Source organism: Gambusia affinis, linkage group LG22 (assembly GCF_019740435.1).
Source record: "Gambusia affinis linkage group LG22, SWU_Gaff_1.0, whole genome shotgun sequence".
In the NCBI taxonomy this organism is placed as follows: domain Eukaryota; kingdom Metazoa; phylum Chordata; class Actinopteri; order Cyprinodontiformes; family Poeciliidae; genus Gambusia; species Gambusia affinis.
Window position 1 is genome coordinate 10,579,469 of NC_057889.1, and position 13,971 is coordinate 10,593,439.

At 37.9% G+C, this 13,971-nt stretch overlaps 1 protein-coding gene across 2 annotated transcripts in view; it reads left to right on the forward strand.

The window, feature by feature from the left end:
* The window catches only part of mettl24 (methyltransferase like 24), a 34,692-nt gene extending 20,767 nt beyond the window's left edge, over nt 1-13,925 (forward strand). The window contains exons 1-4 of one of the 2 annotated variants that reach the window (XM_044106107.1): nt 166-1,172; nt 1,669-1,802; nt 8,276-8,495; nt 10,781-13,925. In XM_044106107.1, coding sequence (XP_043962042.1) covers nt 1,768-1,802; nt 8,276-8,495; nt 10,781-11,125 — 600 coding nt within the window. In that variant the 5' untranslated portion in view covers nt 166-1,172; nt 1,669-1,767 and the 3' untranslated portion in view covers nt 11,126-13,925. Of the gene's footprint in view, nt 1-165; nt 1,173-1,668; nt 1,803-8,275; nt 8,496-10,780 lie in introns of those variants that run through there. The other variant, XM_044106106.1, reaches the window with a different exon arrangement.
* The last annotated feature ends 46 nt before the right edge of the window (nt 13,926-13,971 follow it).

Genomic DNA, 13,971 nt, shown 5'->3' on the forward strand with positions numbered 1-13,971 from the left:
AACGTTCTCTGAAAGGTATATAACAAACACTTCCTCTTATGTTCTCAAAAATTGGTATTCAATTACAGCCATAAGCTTAAAAAGATAACTTTTTCTAAATGATGTTTCTGTCTTACAATGCTTGTAAGTCAGCAGGTCAATCCATATTGCTGTACATTATATGCTGATGATGACTGCCTGCAGCTGGGTGCATATTATGAGTGTCAGACATTGTGGAGCATGTTTAAAATTCAAAAATTAATTCAAGTAATGCCTGAGACCACGGCTATTTCAGTGTTAGGTACAACAACCTTCCATCTCTACCTTGGGGTAGAGATGAAATGGAGCCTGACTAACCCAGTGCTTCTCTGCTTGACCTGTCACTGAACAATATGACTGGAATTTCTTTAAGGTCACAGCAAGCTGCTCTTTCAAAACTGTAAAAATGTAAATTTTGGCAGCAGATGCGAACATACATAATTTGGCTTCAAATGTCAGATTTTAGCCAACAATGGGTGTGATTTTACAAGTGACTGTAAGAGATTGCAAATCATTTATTTTATGAAAGGGCTAATCACACCCACATTCTCAGTCATTTTTCTGCATGTCAACGCTGATTGTTCACTTTAAGCTAATTATACACTGCAGAGTATGAAGGAACACACACATATCTCCAGGCATGCTGTTGTGTTTGCACTTAATGTAAGACAGAGTTAGATTTTTGCTCCGCATCATCACGTGTGTGGCAACAAGGTTCCTCCTTGTGCAAACTGAAGCTGAACAACTAAGAGACCAGCATGTGAACGCTTGAACAACCTGCTCTCATGCTAAAAACTCAGCTATATGCAAAACAGCTAATCTACGACTAACATGTTTATTATGTTTCTTTGAGGGTTTTTAACACATATTTATAAACACCCTGTAAGTTTTTATTTCAAAATCTTCAGTATTTATTGTATTAAAACACTGGTGACTCTCATGAGAGCCAGAAAAAAAAAAGATCCATTATAGTTTAAGGAATAAATTAATATATGGAACATGAAAACCTCAAAATCTTGACCTCCTTCTCACCATCTTTGCTTTCCTACTTTGTTTTATCCCTGCGAGACCAAGAAATGTCAGTCAATGTCTGAGCGCCAACCCCAGCTGTATATCATCTGGAGCATTACACATATTGAGATCGAACTACAGAGGTCACACTTCACTTGCTATGGTCAAATTCTCCAGCCGTTTGCAGTTATTTATAGCAATAGATAAAAAAAAAAACAAAAAAAACATTGATATTAGTATGTTCAATCAAAAGAGAAAAGACTAGATATGAATGCAAATACACACACATAAACTCAATTATTAGATTAATTACTAATTTAACTCTAGAACAGCCACTGTTGACTTTTATAGGATGATTTATGTTGTATAATTTAACACAGATCACGCCTCTGCAAGTTGTGTTCAATAAATTGAGTCACAAGTTTTCTTCCACTATCTGTTAACAGATTATTTTAATACAACATAAACTGAAAAGTGAGCCAATATTATTCATTTCCAATGCAGCGCCTGCTTTTGCTTTGTGAATACAGCTTTTGCAATGCTTCAGTATTTGAAATACTCTGATGCTAAGACTAATAACTGTTCCAAATAGACAGCTGCTCCCGCATGTACATATTGTGTGTCTTTGTTTGTATCCAGGTAACTTGTGCTTCAGTAGTTAATAATGATGCCACTACAGGAGCATCCACTGGTGACTGGACTGTGTGCCTCGATCCAAAATTCATCATAACCCACAGGATGAAGAGCAAGAACTGTAGAGTGTACTCTTTTGGGTGGGTATAAGAAAAAGTTGATTCATCCATACTGTGCATGTTTAATATATTTGTGTAAGAGGGCAAGCTAAAGTGCAAAATGATTTACTGCTTATGTGTAAATACGTATATGGCTCACTTACAGTCATCCAAAAATATGATCCCTTTTATTTTTTTTAGATATTTAGTTCTTTATAAAGAATTGTTCCCATGTCTGTCTCTTACCATATTTTGTATTTATTTCCTCAAAAGAATGTGATTTAATGACTCAAACATTTTTACCCTGTTTTGGGATTTCTATTTTTATCTAGTCATTTGGAATGAGGTCCACCAAATCACTAAGGTGTCTGACCTCCCTGAGGATTGAGGGTTAAATCCTCCCAGCTGAATTATGTCAAGGATCATCTTATCTTGGCAGGCTCTGCCCTGCCTGCCCTCCCTCTGGCTGGGGTTAACAGACACCTGAAAGGCATTTTATACAGTGAGAGAGCTTAGTAATTTGACTGCTGAGAGACAGCACAGGTGTCCTGGCATCAAGACACAAAGGCCCTACGAGTCATTGGGGTCAGTTCACTCCTGATTCTTCATGGCTGGTTCTCACTGGAGGGGCGATAAAAAGGTAACAAGTGATAGTGATACTCTAGGGCTGACTGATGAAAATCTCCATTTATCAGAAAAGACAATGCTCTGTAAAAGTATTCACACTTTTTGAACTTAATACTTTGTCTGGTTAAAATCAGAAACTTTTTTTTGGCTTTCAAGTTTTAAGCTAGCACAAAGAAGCAAATGAATGTAAGAACTAGTATTTCGACCATATTAGTAGACAGGGGGGCTTGGAGGGGAGGACCAGGTTTAGCTTATAAGACAGAAAAGTAAAACAATAACTGGAAAAACAGGCAATGGAAAACATTTGGATACTTAATCTGAATAGCAACATTATAACATGTGAGTCACTACTTCTTTAATAAAACCTTCTTTTCACGTTTTACTGCAGTCCAATTAATCCTTTGAGAGCTTTGTGATGAAATCAATACGCTCAAGTCACCCCTCAACTCTGGCAAAGATGTCAATAAAAGGAAAACAACGACAGAAATTTCCTAGAAAATTTCACTTTGCAGGGCTGTTTGATATGCTCCTTATTTGACCTCCTATTATTATGTGCACACCAACCGAGTTCTTGGTCATGTTCTTGACACAAAGCCAGGCATGCTGAACATCCTGCTATCAGGACTGGTTTCCACCACTTTATGTAGAATCAAACCACAGTTCACAGCTGCACATATAGCTGGGTTATAAAGGAATGCAAAACACAGGTGTCTCTGTGTACAGCCTTGAAGTCATCATATCTCGGAGGTTGTATATACTAGCTGTGCCCCGTTTGTTTTCAGTTGATGGACCTCATTTGCTCTGCGGATAATGAGCTATAGGCAGCTGTGTCTGGGCAAGATGAGCAGCTGCTCTCTCATTGGTCGGCTGCTTGTTGCTTGTTGTTTGTGGAGAGGGATGGATTCAGGATGTTTTTCCACATGAAAGATCACTTATCCCGCTTCTCAACCCCCCACTATTTATATTTATATTTAATTTTTTCCTATAACCTTCCTACACTTCCTTCTTTGACACGGTGTTTTGAGAATACAACAGCTCTTTCTCAGTGTATACTGTCTAAGAAAAGTGTCAGTCCAGATAATCAGATGTGAGAGTTGGATGTAAATAGGGGAGTGGAAGTGCAGGGACTTGATCACTGAAGGTCAATTTCAAGTTGATGAGCATCATTTTTAGCAACTTTTTAAACTGCTTAAAATAAATTCCTTTTTTATTGCAGTAGCATGAGCTCATTCCGTAAAATTCTAAGAAAGTATCCTACCTTTAATTTTAATACAATTAGTCAATGGGAGAAAAATACTATAATACATTTGTTGCATGTTTGTTTTATCATTACTGACAACATTTACAACAATAATTGTCAGGAACCTCTAATTAATAATCCATAACATCCTATTTCTTTGCATTTATAATATGGCACGGAGACACATTTCTCTTACACATTATTTTAAATAGGAAATACAAGACAACATAATTTTCAAATAAGGCAAATGTGTATTGATCTTTGTTATGAAATGGCTATATGAGAACTAAACCTAAACCTTCTAAAGGTGGACTGGCAAGAGACACCCCTTATTTATGACCCGACCTTGTGAAATGTTTTGAAAGTAGAATACACATTGAATCAAGAAGTGTTTCCAGCAGCAGTAGAGGTAGCTGAAACACCAGCAATTTTCTAAAATACAATTATTAGTTGAGATTTAATTCTTTTCACCCACTGGATAAACAGACTCAAATTAAAAGTTGGATTTTTTCAGGGTGACATTATGGTGCTTAACAAGGAGTTTGATTTGTTCCAACACTTTTTACACATCTTTATCAGAGGTGCAAACAAGTCTGGATTTACGCCGCATGTACTCGTTTTGCCTTTACAGTCTTTTGGTTAAGACTGAACGAAAACCTGCAACATCAGTGGCATGTTTGACCTTTGGTGGGCTCCACAAAATGAGAGCAGAAATCTAGCATATGCCCATTTTTCACCTTGCTGCTTCTTTAACATTTGCAGTGGAAGGACTGGCACATTTAACTCCATGTTTGGTCAACAGAGCACTCTCCCTTATGTTCTTTTAAACAGATGGATTGATTGAGACAGATTTGTGGTCTGTCTGTGTTTGAATTTTTAATCCACTTTCGTTCCATGCTTGTGTGTGTCTGTGCCAGCAGTCTAGATGTTATCCTGCTGATGCGCTCTGCCACTTTGGTTTATAATTTACAATACAATCTGAAGAGGTTTTTCCATTCCTTTACCACGGTATGAAAAGACCCAACTCGTTTGCAAAACCAGTCATTATTTTTTTCATCCGAGTTCACCTTCTCCTGCTGAACTACAATCAACTTGTCTTGAAGTGCAGAAAAGATTTTTCTTCCCTCAAATTGGTGCACAAACGTCCTTGAAGATTCAAGGCCATGCAGCTACAAATTTAGAACACTTATGTAGGCTAGCTCTTCAGCAGGGAAGTAAAAATACCTTCACATTATTATAAATGGACCGTGTTTGCTGTCTGAGGAAATGTAGTTTCTAACACATTGTGCAGACAATGTAACAATATAACCCTGCAATTATTATCACTGAATCCAAAGCAAGTTAATGGGGTAAGTGATTTCTTCTATGCAAACAGTGTAAGAGAAGGTAGAATTAAATGTCGTAATTACTTAGCTTCCGGCCATAAAAAATATTCAGTGAGAATTCATTGATCATCTCTAAATCTGTTTTATGGTCAGAATTTTTGAAATATGTTTATATTAAAAGCTTACATTTCTAAAACAAATAGATTGTTAAGGAAGACGCTTTTAACAATATTATGATAAAAAAATCTTTAAGTAATAATACATACATAAAAACAGCATTTGGAAATTCATATTGATCTATGGCTTTTGTGTCTACATTGTAACATCAGAAGAACAGAAGAGACCAACAAAGACCAGTAATTATTTTTTTTTTTTTTTCCATTATAATGCACTCAGCTGCAAAGTACACTCCAGTGACAAATAATAATTGTAAAAAAACAAGTTGCAACTTCTCTAAATTTTGGAAAGAAAGTTTTGACATGTTAGTGAAATACTAGGAGGAGTTTTGGTATGTGGAACCAGGCGTAGAAATTAAAAATTTTCTCCACCAACTACAGTGGCTGGTAGAGAACATACCTGTTCTCGTCAGGTATGTTGTATAAAAAGGTTTATTTTTCATATTTAAAAGTTGTAAGGCATGGTCCCCTACTCCCTGTTGTCATGTTGTCCCGTGGGAGAGGTCTTGGAGCGGGCAGCCTATAACACAGTTGTTTTCTGTTTGTTCTCATCAGAATAAATCAAGAAATCATCCTTTTTTAAAGACAAACTGTGTCACGGCCTGATCACTTAATAAAACCAGCACAGCGCAGAAAGGATCCGGTTACATATAGATAAGTGGTGAGACATTGTAACAGAATTAGCTTTAGCAATTTATCTTAAATTAAGAATTCAAAGAATTCAAAAAATCTGTGCTATCGCTTTTTAGTAGAATTTTCTCTACCCTGCACCAGTTTATGCTACCCTCAACCCAGAGTGTCTCTACTCTTGCACGCTACTCTAATGTTAGAAAATTACGAGGTTTTTCACTATCGTCTTTCAAAAAGGCTTTTGTTGCATTGTAAGCCCCCCCTTTTTCTCCCTGCTGGGATGTGGGCGATACCTAAGCTATCATCTACAGTGTTACTGCACTCATTCACACCAGAGAATGGGAAACTGTCAATGACACATTTAGTGCTGTAAAAAGAGACATCATCTTTCATATCAGTCCCTCGCATCTACTCATCTCTCATCTTCCTGTAAGTGGGATGCGTTTAGGGATCCGATGCTTCATCCGTCGATGAATTGTATTCCCACTGCCACAATTACAGGGTTAAGTTGCAGCACAAACAGGAGACATGGGAATGCAGAAGGAGAAACTGAGTTAGGAGAAAAGGGAAGGGGATTATGCGGGATTAGAGAAGGGAATTCGTAACAGACATGTACAGGGTGTGTGTTGTCTTTTTGAGTTTTATAGAAATGTCCAAATAAAGGCAAAGTCACTTGAAACAGATGATCTGAGGAGCTTTACTGCAGCATATAAAACTGAAGTAGATCACCAAAGGCTGCAGCAGGCTAAGACACGGGTGTGTGCACTCAAGATGAGTCGCATCATTGCTCATTGTGGACTTTATTGCCCCATTTCACAAGTTTAAAAAAGAACAAACACTTACGTTGATAATTGCATTTCACATTGCCAAGTAATGACATTTCCAACAGGGTTGATTAAACCTCAGCAGAAAATTGCTCATCCCAGCACAAGATCCAGGTCCTCTTCATGCACCTGTACACACTCAAACTCATAACGCACACCACATGCAAAATGCCACCCACAATCAGAGACCACCATGCGCACATATGACAGCATGGAAGGTTGACAGAGAGAGAAAATAAGTAATGTATGGCTCTTACAAGCAGGAACAAGTACAAAAAAGTAACATAAAAGAAACAGGAGTGACCAAGGAGAGTCTCAAAATTTCCTCTACCGTAAACCTCTTTCCCACTTGTATTTCTTCCCATATTTTTGTGTGTCCAACTAAAGTAAGGACTGTACCAAAAATATTCAGTTGAGATTATATTCAGAGTATTGTTCACTTAATTTATGCTCATGTAAAAATGCTAAATTACTACGATCAACAACCTCTGTCTTACAATGTTAAAATTTGGTCTAAGAAAGTAAGTTTGTAACTCATCCCAACTACACTAAGCAAAAAGGAATTAGTGGGTGGCTATGTTTTAAAAATCCTAAACATTCATATAGTCAATTTTTAGCTTCCCACAATATTTAGTACAGATGTTTCTGATCCTCAGAGAATAAGGCCTTGGAAATATGGTCATTTTATGGGTTGTCCCCATGATTTTGATTTTAAATGAAATATGAAATGAGTCATTTCTGGGTGTGTTGAAATGCTTTTTTAAGAGCAGACAGTTTTGCCCTCTTTAGAAAGAAATACGGTACCTTAGAGTATCACTTTAACAGAAACATGTCATGCTTTTCCAATTTCCATTTTTTTATTTTTTTTATTTTTTGCTTGTATATCTTGGTTTTATTTGACATAATTGAGTCAATACAGTGATGTATAAAGGGATTTATCCAATGACAGGTTTCCTTTATTTTTTGCTTTTCTGTCAATTTCCCTTAGACCTGTTCTGTTAGCACAACACTCATATAGCACCTGTCTGACAACATGAAGTAGGCTAGGTGATCTAAAAAATGAAACCCATCTTCCCCTGATCTGAAAATAAATTTTAAGAACAGATGAGAAACAAAGTCACTGGAGTCTTTCTGTCTGGAAAGAGTTAGAAGGCCATTTGTAAGGCTTTGGGACTCCAATAAAGTAAAAGATAGTAAAAGAGTTGCCAGCCTACTATTATGACTCAATGACCCATTCAGAACTTTTTAAAGGGAACCTAAAGTAACATCTAAATCATAGTATGGCCTCTCTTGTATCAGTCAAGGTCAATGTTTAGCCAGGTATTGTAAATCGACCACAACAAAAGAGATTTCAAGAAACAGCAGCAGTAGGACAGTTGAAAAGGCCTGATTCACATTCTTATAATAATAATAATAATAATAATAATAATAATAATAATAATAATAATAATAATAATAATAATAATAATAATAATAATAATAAAGATTTAATAAGACTTGGAAAATATTATGTTGACCAACAAAAAAGATGTAAATCATTGAGAAGAAATGCATCTCATTACATCTGGTGTAAATCTATTCCTTATTTGACAGAACTAAAGACTTGGTCAAAATACCTTCATAGTGAAATGTTTTTTTAGTAGTAGTAGTTGTAATTGTGAATCTTTCTTTTTTTGGTTCCTGTGGTCTTCAGGTTGGGAGCGGATGATTACTCTATGGAGCATTTTCTTGCACAATCAGGTTGTGAGGTCCACTGCTTCGATCCTAGCATGGAGCAACCTCACCTACAAAAAGCTGAAATGTGGTTCCACCGCATCTCTATTGATTGGAGGGACCCCAGTCCAGCAATTGTTCCTAAAAGACAAGCAAACAGGAAACTGGCCACCATCCTTGATGACTTTGGACACAGAGACGTAAGTGGCAACACAGACCTGTATTTATTTATTTTGTTATTGTTTGTTGTTTCAACATTATTTGGGTGTTGCTTGCAAGTATTGATCCATTCATGCTCCTCACCATAAATTATCCCTCATTATGATTCCTCTCCTGGGTGTCTGTCTCACTATCCAAGTGAACATCCTACCATTAATAATTGCATGTTGCTCCTAAATCTGATCTCACTTAATGGTACCACTTCAAAAACCCACAGGGCTGAGGGTTCTCTTGCTCCTCCGATAAGGATCTGCATACATGACCATTAACACACAACTTCATACCCACTAATAAACTAATAAACATACCTAGAAGTCACTTACAGGTCTTGTGTAAGGGATTTCTTACACCTATCACCTACAAGAAATGGAATGGAATACATTGGTATTCCATTGTACTTTATCTATTTTGTCCATAATCCTGCCTAGTCAAGAAATCTGCCAGAAGACAAATAAATACTTTTTCACATCACTGTGTTGCTGCAATTCCAGTAGTGTTACATTAATGACAAATAAATTGCATATTGCATGCTCATGCTGGTACTTTTGTATTATGAAGTAAGCAAACTTGGTTAACCCACTCCTATATAGGCTGGCAGTTGAAAGATTCGAATTTAAAGATGACTCTTGGCTAGAAATAAATAAATATAGACGCGGTTTTTATCCTAGTTCAACTCCAGTTTCAACTAATTTTCTGGAATCTGCCAGTTTATTGTGATGATTCAGTTTGTGAAATACACAAATATAACGTTGTTTCGTATAGTGTGTGGGTGGGCACACTGTGCTGGTTTACTGAAGACAGTAGTCAACCTATTTTAAATGCAGGGCCATGCACACAACCTCATAATGAGATTTTAATGTGAGTACTCGGTGTGCCAGCGGAGCAAGCAAATGCACTAGCAGAATTGTTCCCTCTCAAAAGGTTCTGCCAGGCCCCTAAGAAAGGAAACAGTCACTCAAAAAGGTTAACGCATGCATTTGTGCTGCCTGGAGCATTGATCTGCAATGAGTAAAAACTGCACAAATGACTAATTTACAGAGCTCTGGTGACCAACTGAGACAAAACACTCACAAGAGCTCACAAAGAAACAAATGTCAGTTGCCGAATGTTGCGTCTTGTTTGGAGAAAGGAACTGCGTAATGAATAATTAACTGCACTATAAGCCAGTAAAATCAAGTTATCAGGATTGCCCAGTCCTCCAACCAGACATGAGGTGACCAATCCAGAATTTATTATACCTGCCCCTCAGTTTGCAAAGACATGATTTTTGATCTTCACACTAGGTTAGAATGTTATTCCCTCATAAAAAACAAAACTGAAGTGTTGCCTTGACTCTTCCATGAATGTTTTAAGAAATCCTTTAATCACCTGTGGCAACCATTCAGCTGTGCAAAATGCCTGGAGGGACCGAGCAACGCCTTCCTGGTGCAGCTCCCCCTCAGAACTGCAGTCTCTAAGCTTCCGAACTTTCGCCTCACAGAGCAGCCGTCCCCTTCCACTCCCCCTCGCAACTCCTTCAGACTAGCCAGCAGCAAGTAGCAAATTCCTGTTGGAACTGTCAAGCTCATTATAAAAACTACTTCTCAGTTCAGTGCTGATAAAATCATTATTAAAGTTGTTAAGATCTAATGAACAATCATAACTACCTTGAAAAATTACAAAACGTTTGAAGCATATAAAAATAAAAGCCAATTTAATTCTTCTTTGCAGAGCACTTATAACTGTTTTATTTTTTTATTTAGACTTATCAAATTGTTATTTTACACTAAGAAATGCTCAAATGTCATCTTTGGTGCATCTGTAAAGCCTAATTTCCTCTTCAAAGCAAAAACTTATCTTTAACTTTTAAACTCAGAAAGGTCAGAAACAGGGCAACTTTAGTAGTTTGCTAAACCTCTGATCAAACTCAAGGACCTGGAGAGATGCATTAAGCACTGAGCACGCACGAGTCTATTTACATAAATATGACCTCAGGGTGCTATTAACATTCATCTTAGGAAGCAACTCCTCCCCATTCCATCCCAGCAAGCCCTGTCAAGTTGTGCTTCGGCTCAATCCATCATCAGCACTGCTGAAGAAACAGCCGAGGCCAAGCTTCACTTACTCCTTTTACATCCTTTAATAGCTTTCGAATTCAATAACTCGTTGCACCTTAGTGTTATTATTAAGCTACAATAGAACTCATTTATTATCTAGGTGTGAAAGAAATTGTTTTGGGGTTTTTCAAAATCGTTTTTTTTTTTTTTTTTTTGTCCCTGTGGTCTAGGTGGATGTACTAAAAGTAGATATGGAGAGCGCGGAGTGGAAGATTTTGGAGAACCTCGTTCTGGAAGGAGTCCTGGACTCTGTGGGTCAACTGCTGCTGGAACTTCACCTCCACTGGGCGGGCTTTGAGGTGGCCGGCGATGACCCGTCTGTGGTGCGGTACTGGTTCAGCCTGCTGAAGGAGCTCGAACGAGCAGGTTTTCGCCTCTTTCAAGTCTACAGCAATCCGAATAAACCTCATATTTTTTTACACAAGAACATCTTGAATGCCAGCAGCGCCTACACCCTGAGTTGGGTGAACGTACGGTGGAAGCCTTCATGGACGGTACATAAACATAAGAAATAAATTTTTTATTCTCGGCCTCTGGTCTGTGACGACCTCTCACATAGATGAAGTAATTACTTCCAGAGACTCTGTATTTGTTGGCTGCAGGTCAGCCTGGTTTAGACATTCTTGAAGCCTGGCTCACAGCCAGCTGTTCCCTCTTTGTAAACATCTATGGCCAAAAGACCACACAAGATTGTACAGTTGTACAGTGGATAAAAACATACATAATATTCCAAGGAGAAAGTAAATGAAAGAACCTGCCTCTCTGAAAGTAAGTAAATATAAAAAAGTAACAATTTATCCTACCTACAAAAGGCAGTATGCTATTTACAAGAATACAATCCTTCTCCAGACACTTTATAAGGGACAGCTTGCTAGTATCTTTTCCTTTTCCATTCAGGGCATAGATTCAACAATGTGTCAGAAACATTCTTCACAGATTTTATTTAATATTGACATGACAGCATCACACAAGTCCTGCTGAGTGGTTGGTTGCACATCCATGATAGGAATCTCTCGTTCTGCCGCATCCCAAATGTGCTCTGTTGGACAGAGATTTGGTGACTGGCAGCCAGTGGAGTACATCGAGATCAATGTTGTTAAAGAAACCAGCCTGGGAGGATTTTAGCTGAGCTATGAGGTACTAAGTCATCCACCTCCTACTGCCTGGAAAGTGAAATCCTAGTTCCATGTTATCTGACCATCTAATATTTGAATGTAATAAGTCAAGTGGTTTGATGTTTTCTTGTTTATTCTCTTTGGTGAGCTTGTTCAAACTGTAGCCTCAAATTCTTGTTCTAGCTGGCTGCCACATCACCTAGTAGGACCATTTGAGGCAGCAGCGCATCTGGTTCAAGGTTTTCTATTGCTTCCTTGAAAGCCTCTTTAATCAAACTCAGCGTATTCCACCGAGTCTGAAGAGGGTTTCCGATACCTGAGATTACATATTACAGCTGTACATACCCCCCTCCCTCACCAACAACAACAACAAAAAAAAAACTTAAGCTGATCCCCCTTTACCCCCTGTTAAACTCATCTGGAACCGAGGCTGGGCTGAATATTTGTCCAATCTTACCGGTAATCGCTGAGATTTTTTTTTTTTTAATTGATTGGGTTTCTGGTACGAAAAGTAGTTTTGAACATATCTTCAATGTAACTTGGTGTGTTGTTGTCCAATTAAAACACCCAATTATGTTCAAAGTTGATCATTTCACCTAAATCTGTATAATGAACCAACCACACATCATAATCATGCCACCACCATGCCTGACAGTTACATTTTCTTATGTTTGAAAGATTCACCTTAAAGCTGCAGTATGTAATTTTTAAAAATATATATATATTTTTTTACATATTTGTGGAAACTGTCAATGCTGTAAGAAATTAGCTCCTTTGCTATCTCCCTGTGCTAACCAATCAGAGCCAGGAGGTGGGTCTTAGAGCTGTCAATCACCCTCTGTGTGCTTGTTTGATTATTCAATTACAAAACCAGTTTTGATGGGAATTTAGGACAGAGATCTGCAACCAGTAGCTACAGAGAAAAATTTTGCTCTTAAATCCCTCCCATGTTGGTTCTCGCTGCAAAAATTATACTTTAATGAACATGTTACATATGTAGAGAAAAATGTAAATAATTGTTTTTAGAGTTTAGACTGGGCCTAAAAATCCAAGTAAGTCAATGCTTTATATTCTGTCCTTTATTTTTGGGCTATCTTCTTTAAAGAACTCAACTAGCCTCAGTCAGCTCAACATATTTCTTTCCCCTAGGAAAACAGCCACATGAGATGACGCTCCCAGCACTGTATTTCACAGTTCTGCTCTTCCCCTTTTTCTTCCTAATGTAACAATTGTCATTATGGCCAAACAAATTAATTTTAGAGTGTTTTCCCACCTAATAGTCCAGTAGACTTGGTTTGACTGGGGACCAAGGTTGCAACATTTGTTACATTTTTAGCTGCTATGTTTCACTTTCACTCTGCACTGTCAAAAGAACGCCAGGTGGCGCTGCACCAAGTACCACTTAAGGAAACGACATAAAAACGCCTGTAGAAGACATGGGTTCAACTTCTTTCTTTGCGAAATGTCAACAAAAATGGATTAGCGTCGGATTTTATTTTGGTAAAAGAACATGAGCCACGTTCCCCCTCTAGGTATATGCTAACGCGTTTGTTTAGGTTGTATTTACCCAAAATGCCCTGAGCTGTAGTCCACTTCCTGCTTCTGGTGCTGTCTCCAGTCCGCTTGACGTTTGTACGCAGTCAAACTGCAGCAGAGTTCACGCCTACAAACCCCGGTTTGTAGGCGGGTTTAGCTTTTTTTAGTCCGCAAACGAAACAGACTTTCTACAATCATGCGTATGTAGGCGGTAACTAATAAAAATTACCGCCTACATAAAAAGTTACCGCCTAATAAAAGTAACGCCTAATAAAAGTAACATCCACATCAGTAGCAGGACCCACGGTTTCCGTGGGTTACCCTACACATCTAAGTGCCTGAGCTAGTTTGATTTCCTGCAGCTCCACCTCTCACAAATTCTTGAATGTGATTGTCCTTGTTTGTATGCGCACCTTTTTGAGTTACATATTTGCTTTCAATTTAATTTTCCATTAGCATGGGAAATTAAATGAGGCGGTTCTGTGCCCAGAACAGTCAGAACAGGAAGAACAGGAAGCTTTAGCAATTTTTGTTGCCTATATCCCACTAACAGGTAGATTAACTAAGACATAATCTTTGTCATTCACTTCAACTTTTATGGGTCATAAAGTTAGGATACTGAGCATTTTGTGGGTCTAATTTCTAGATCTAGAATAAGTTGAATTGAGTGCAGATAAGATCAAATGTTACACACTCAGCTTATATATATT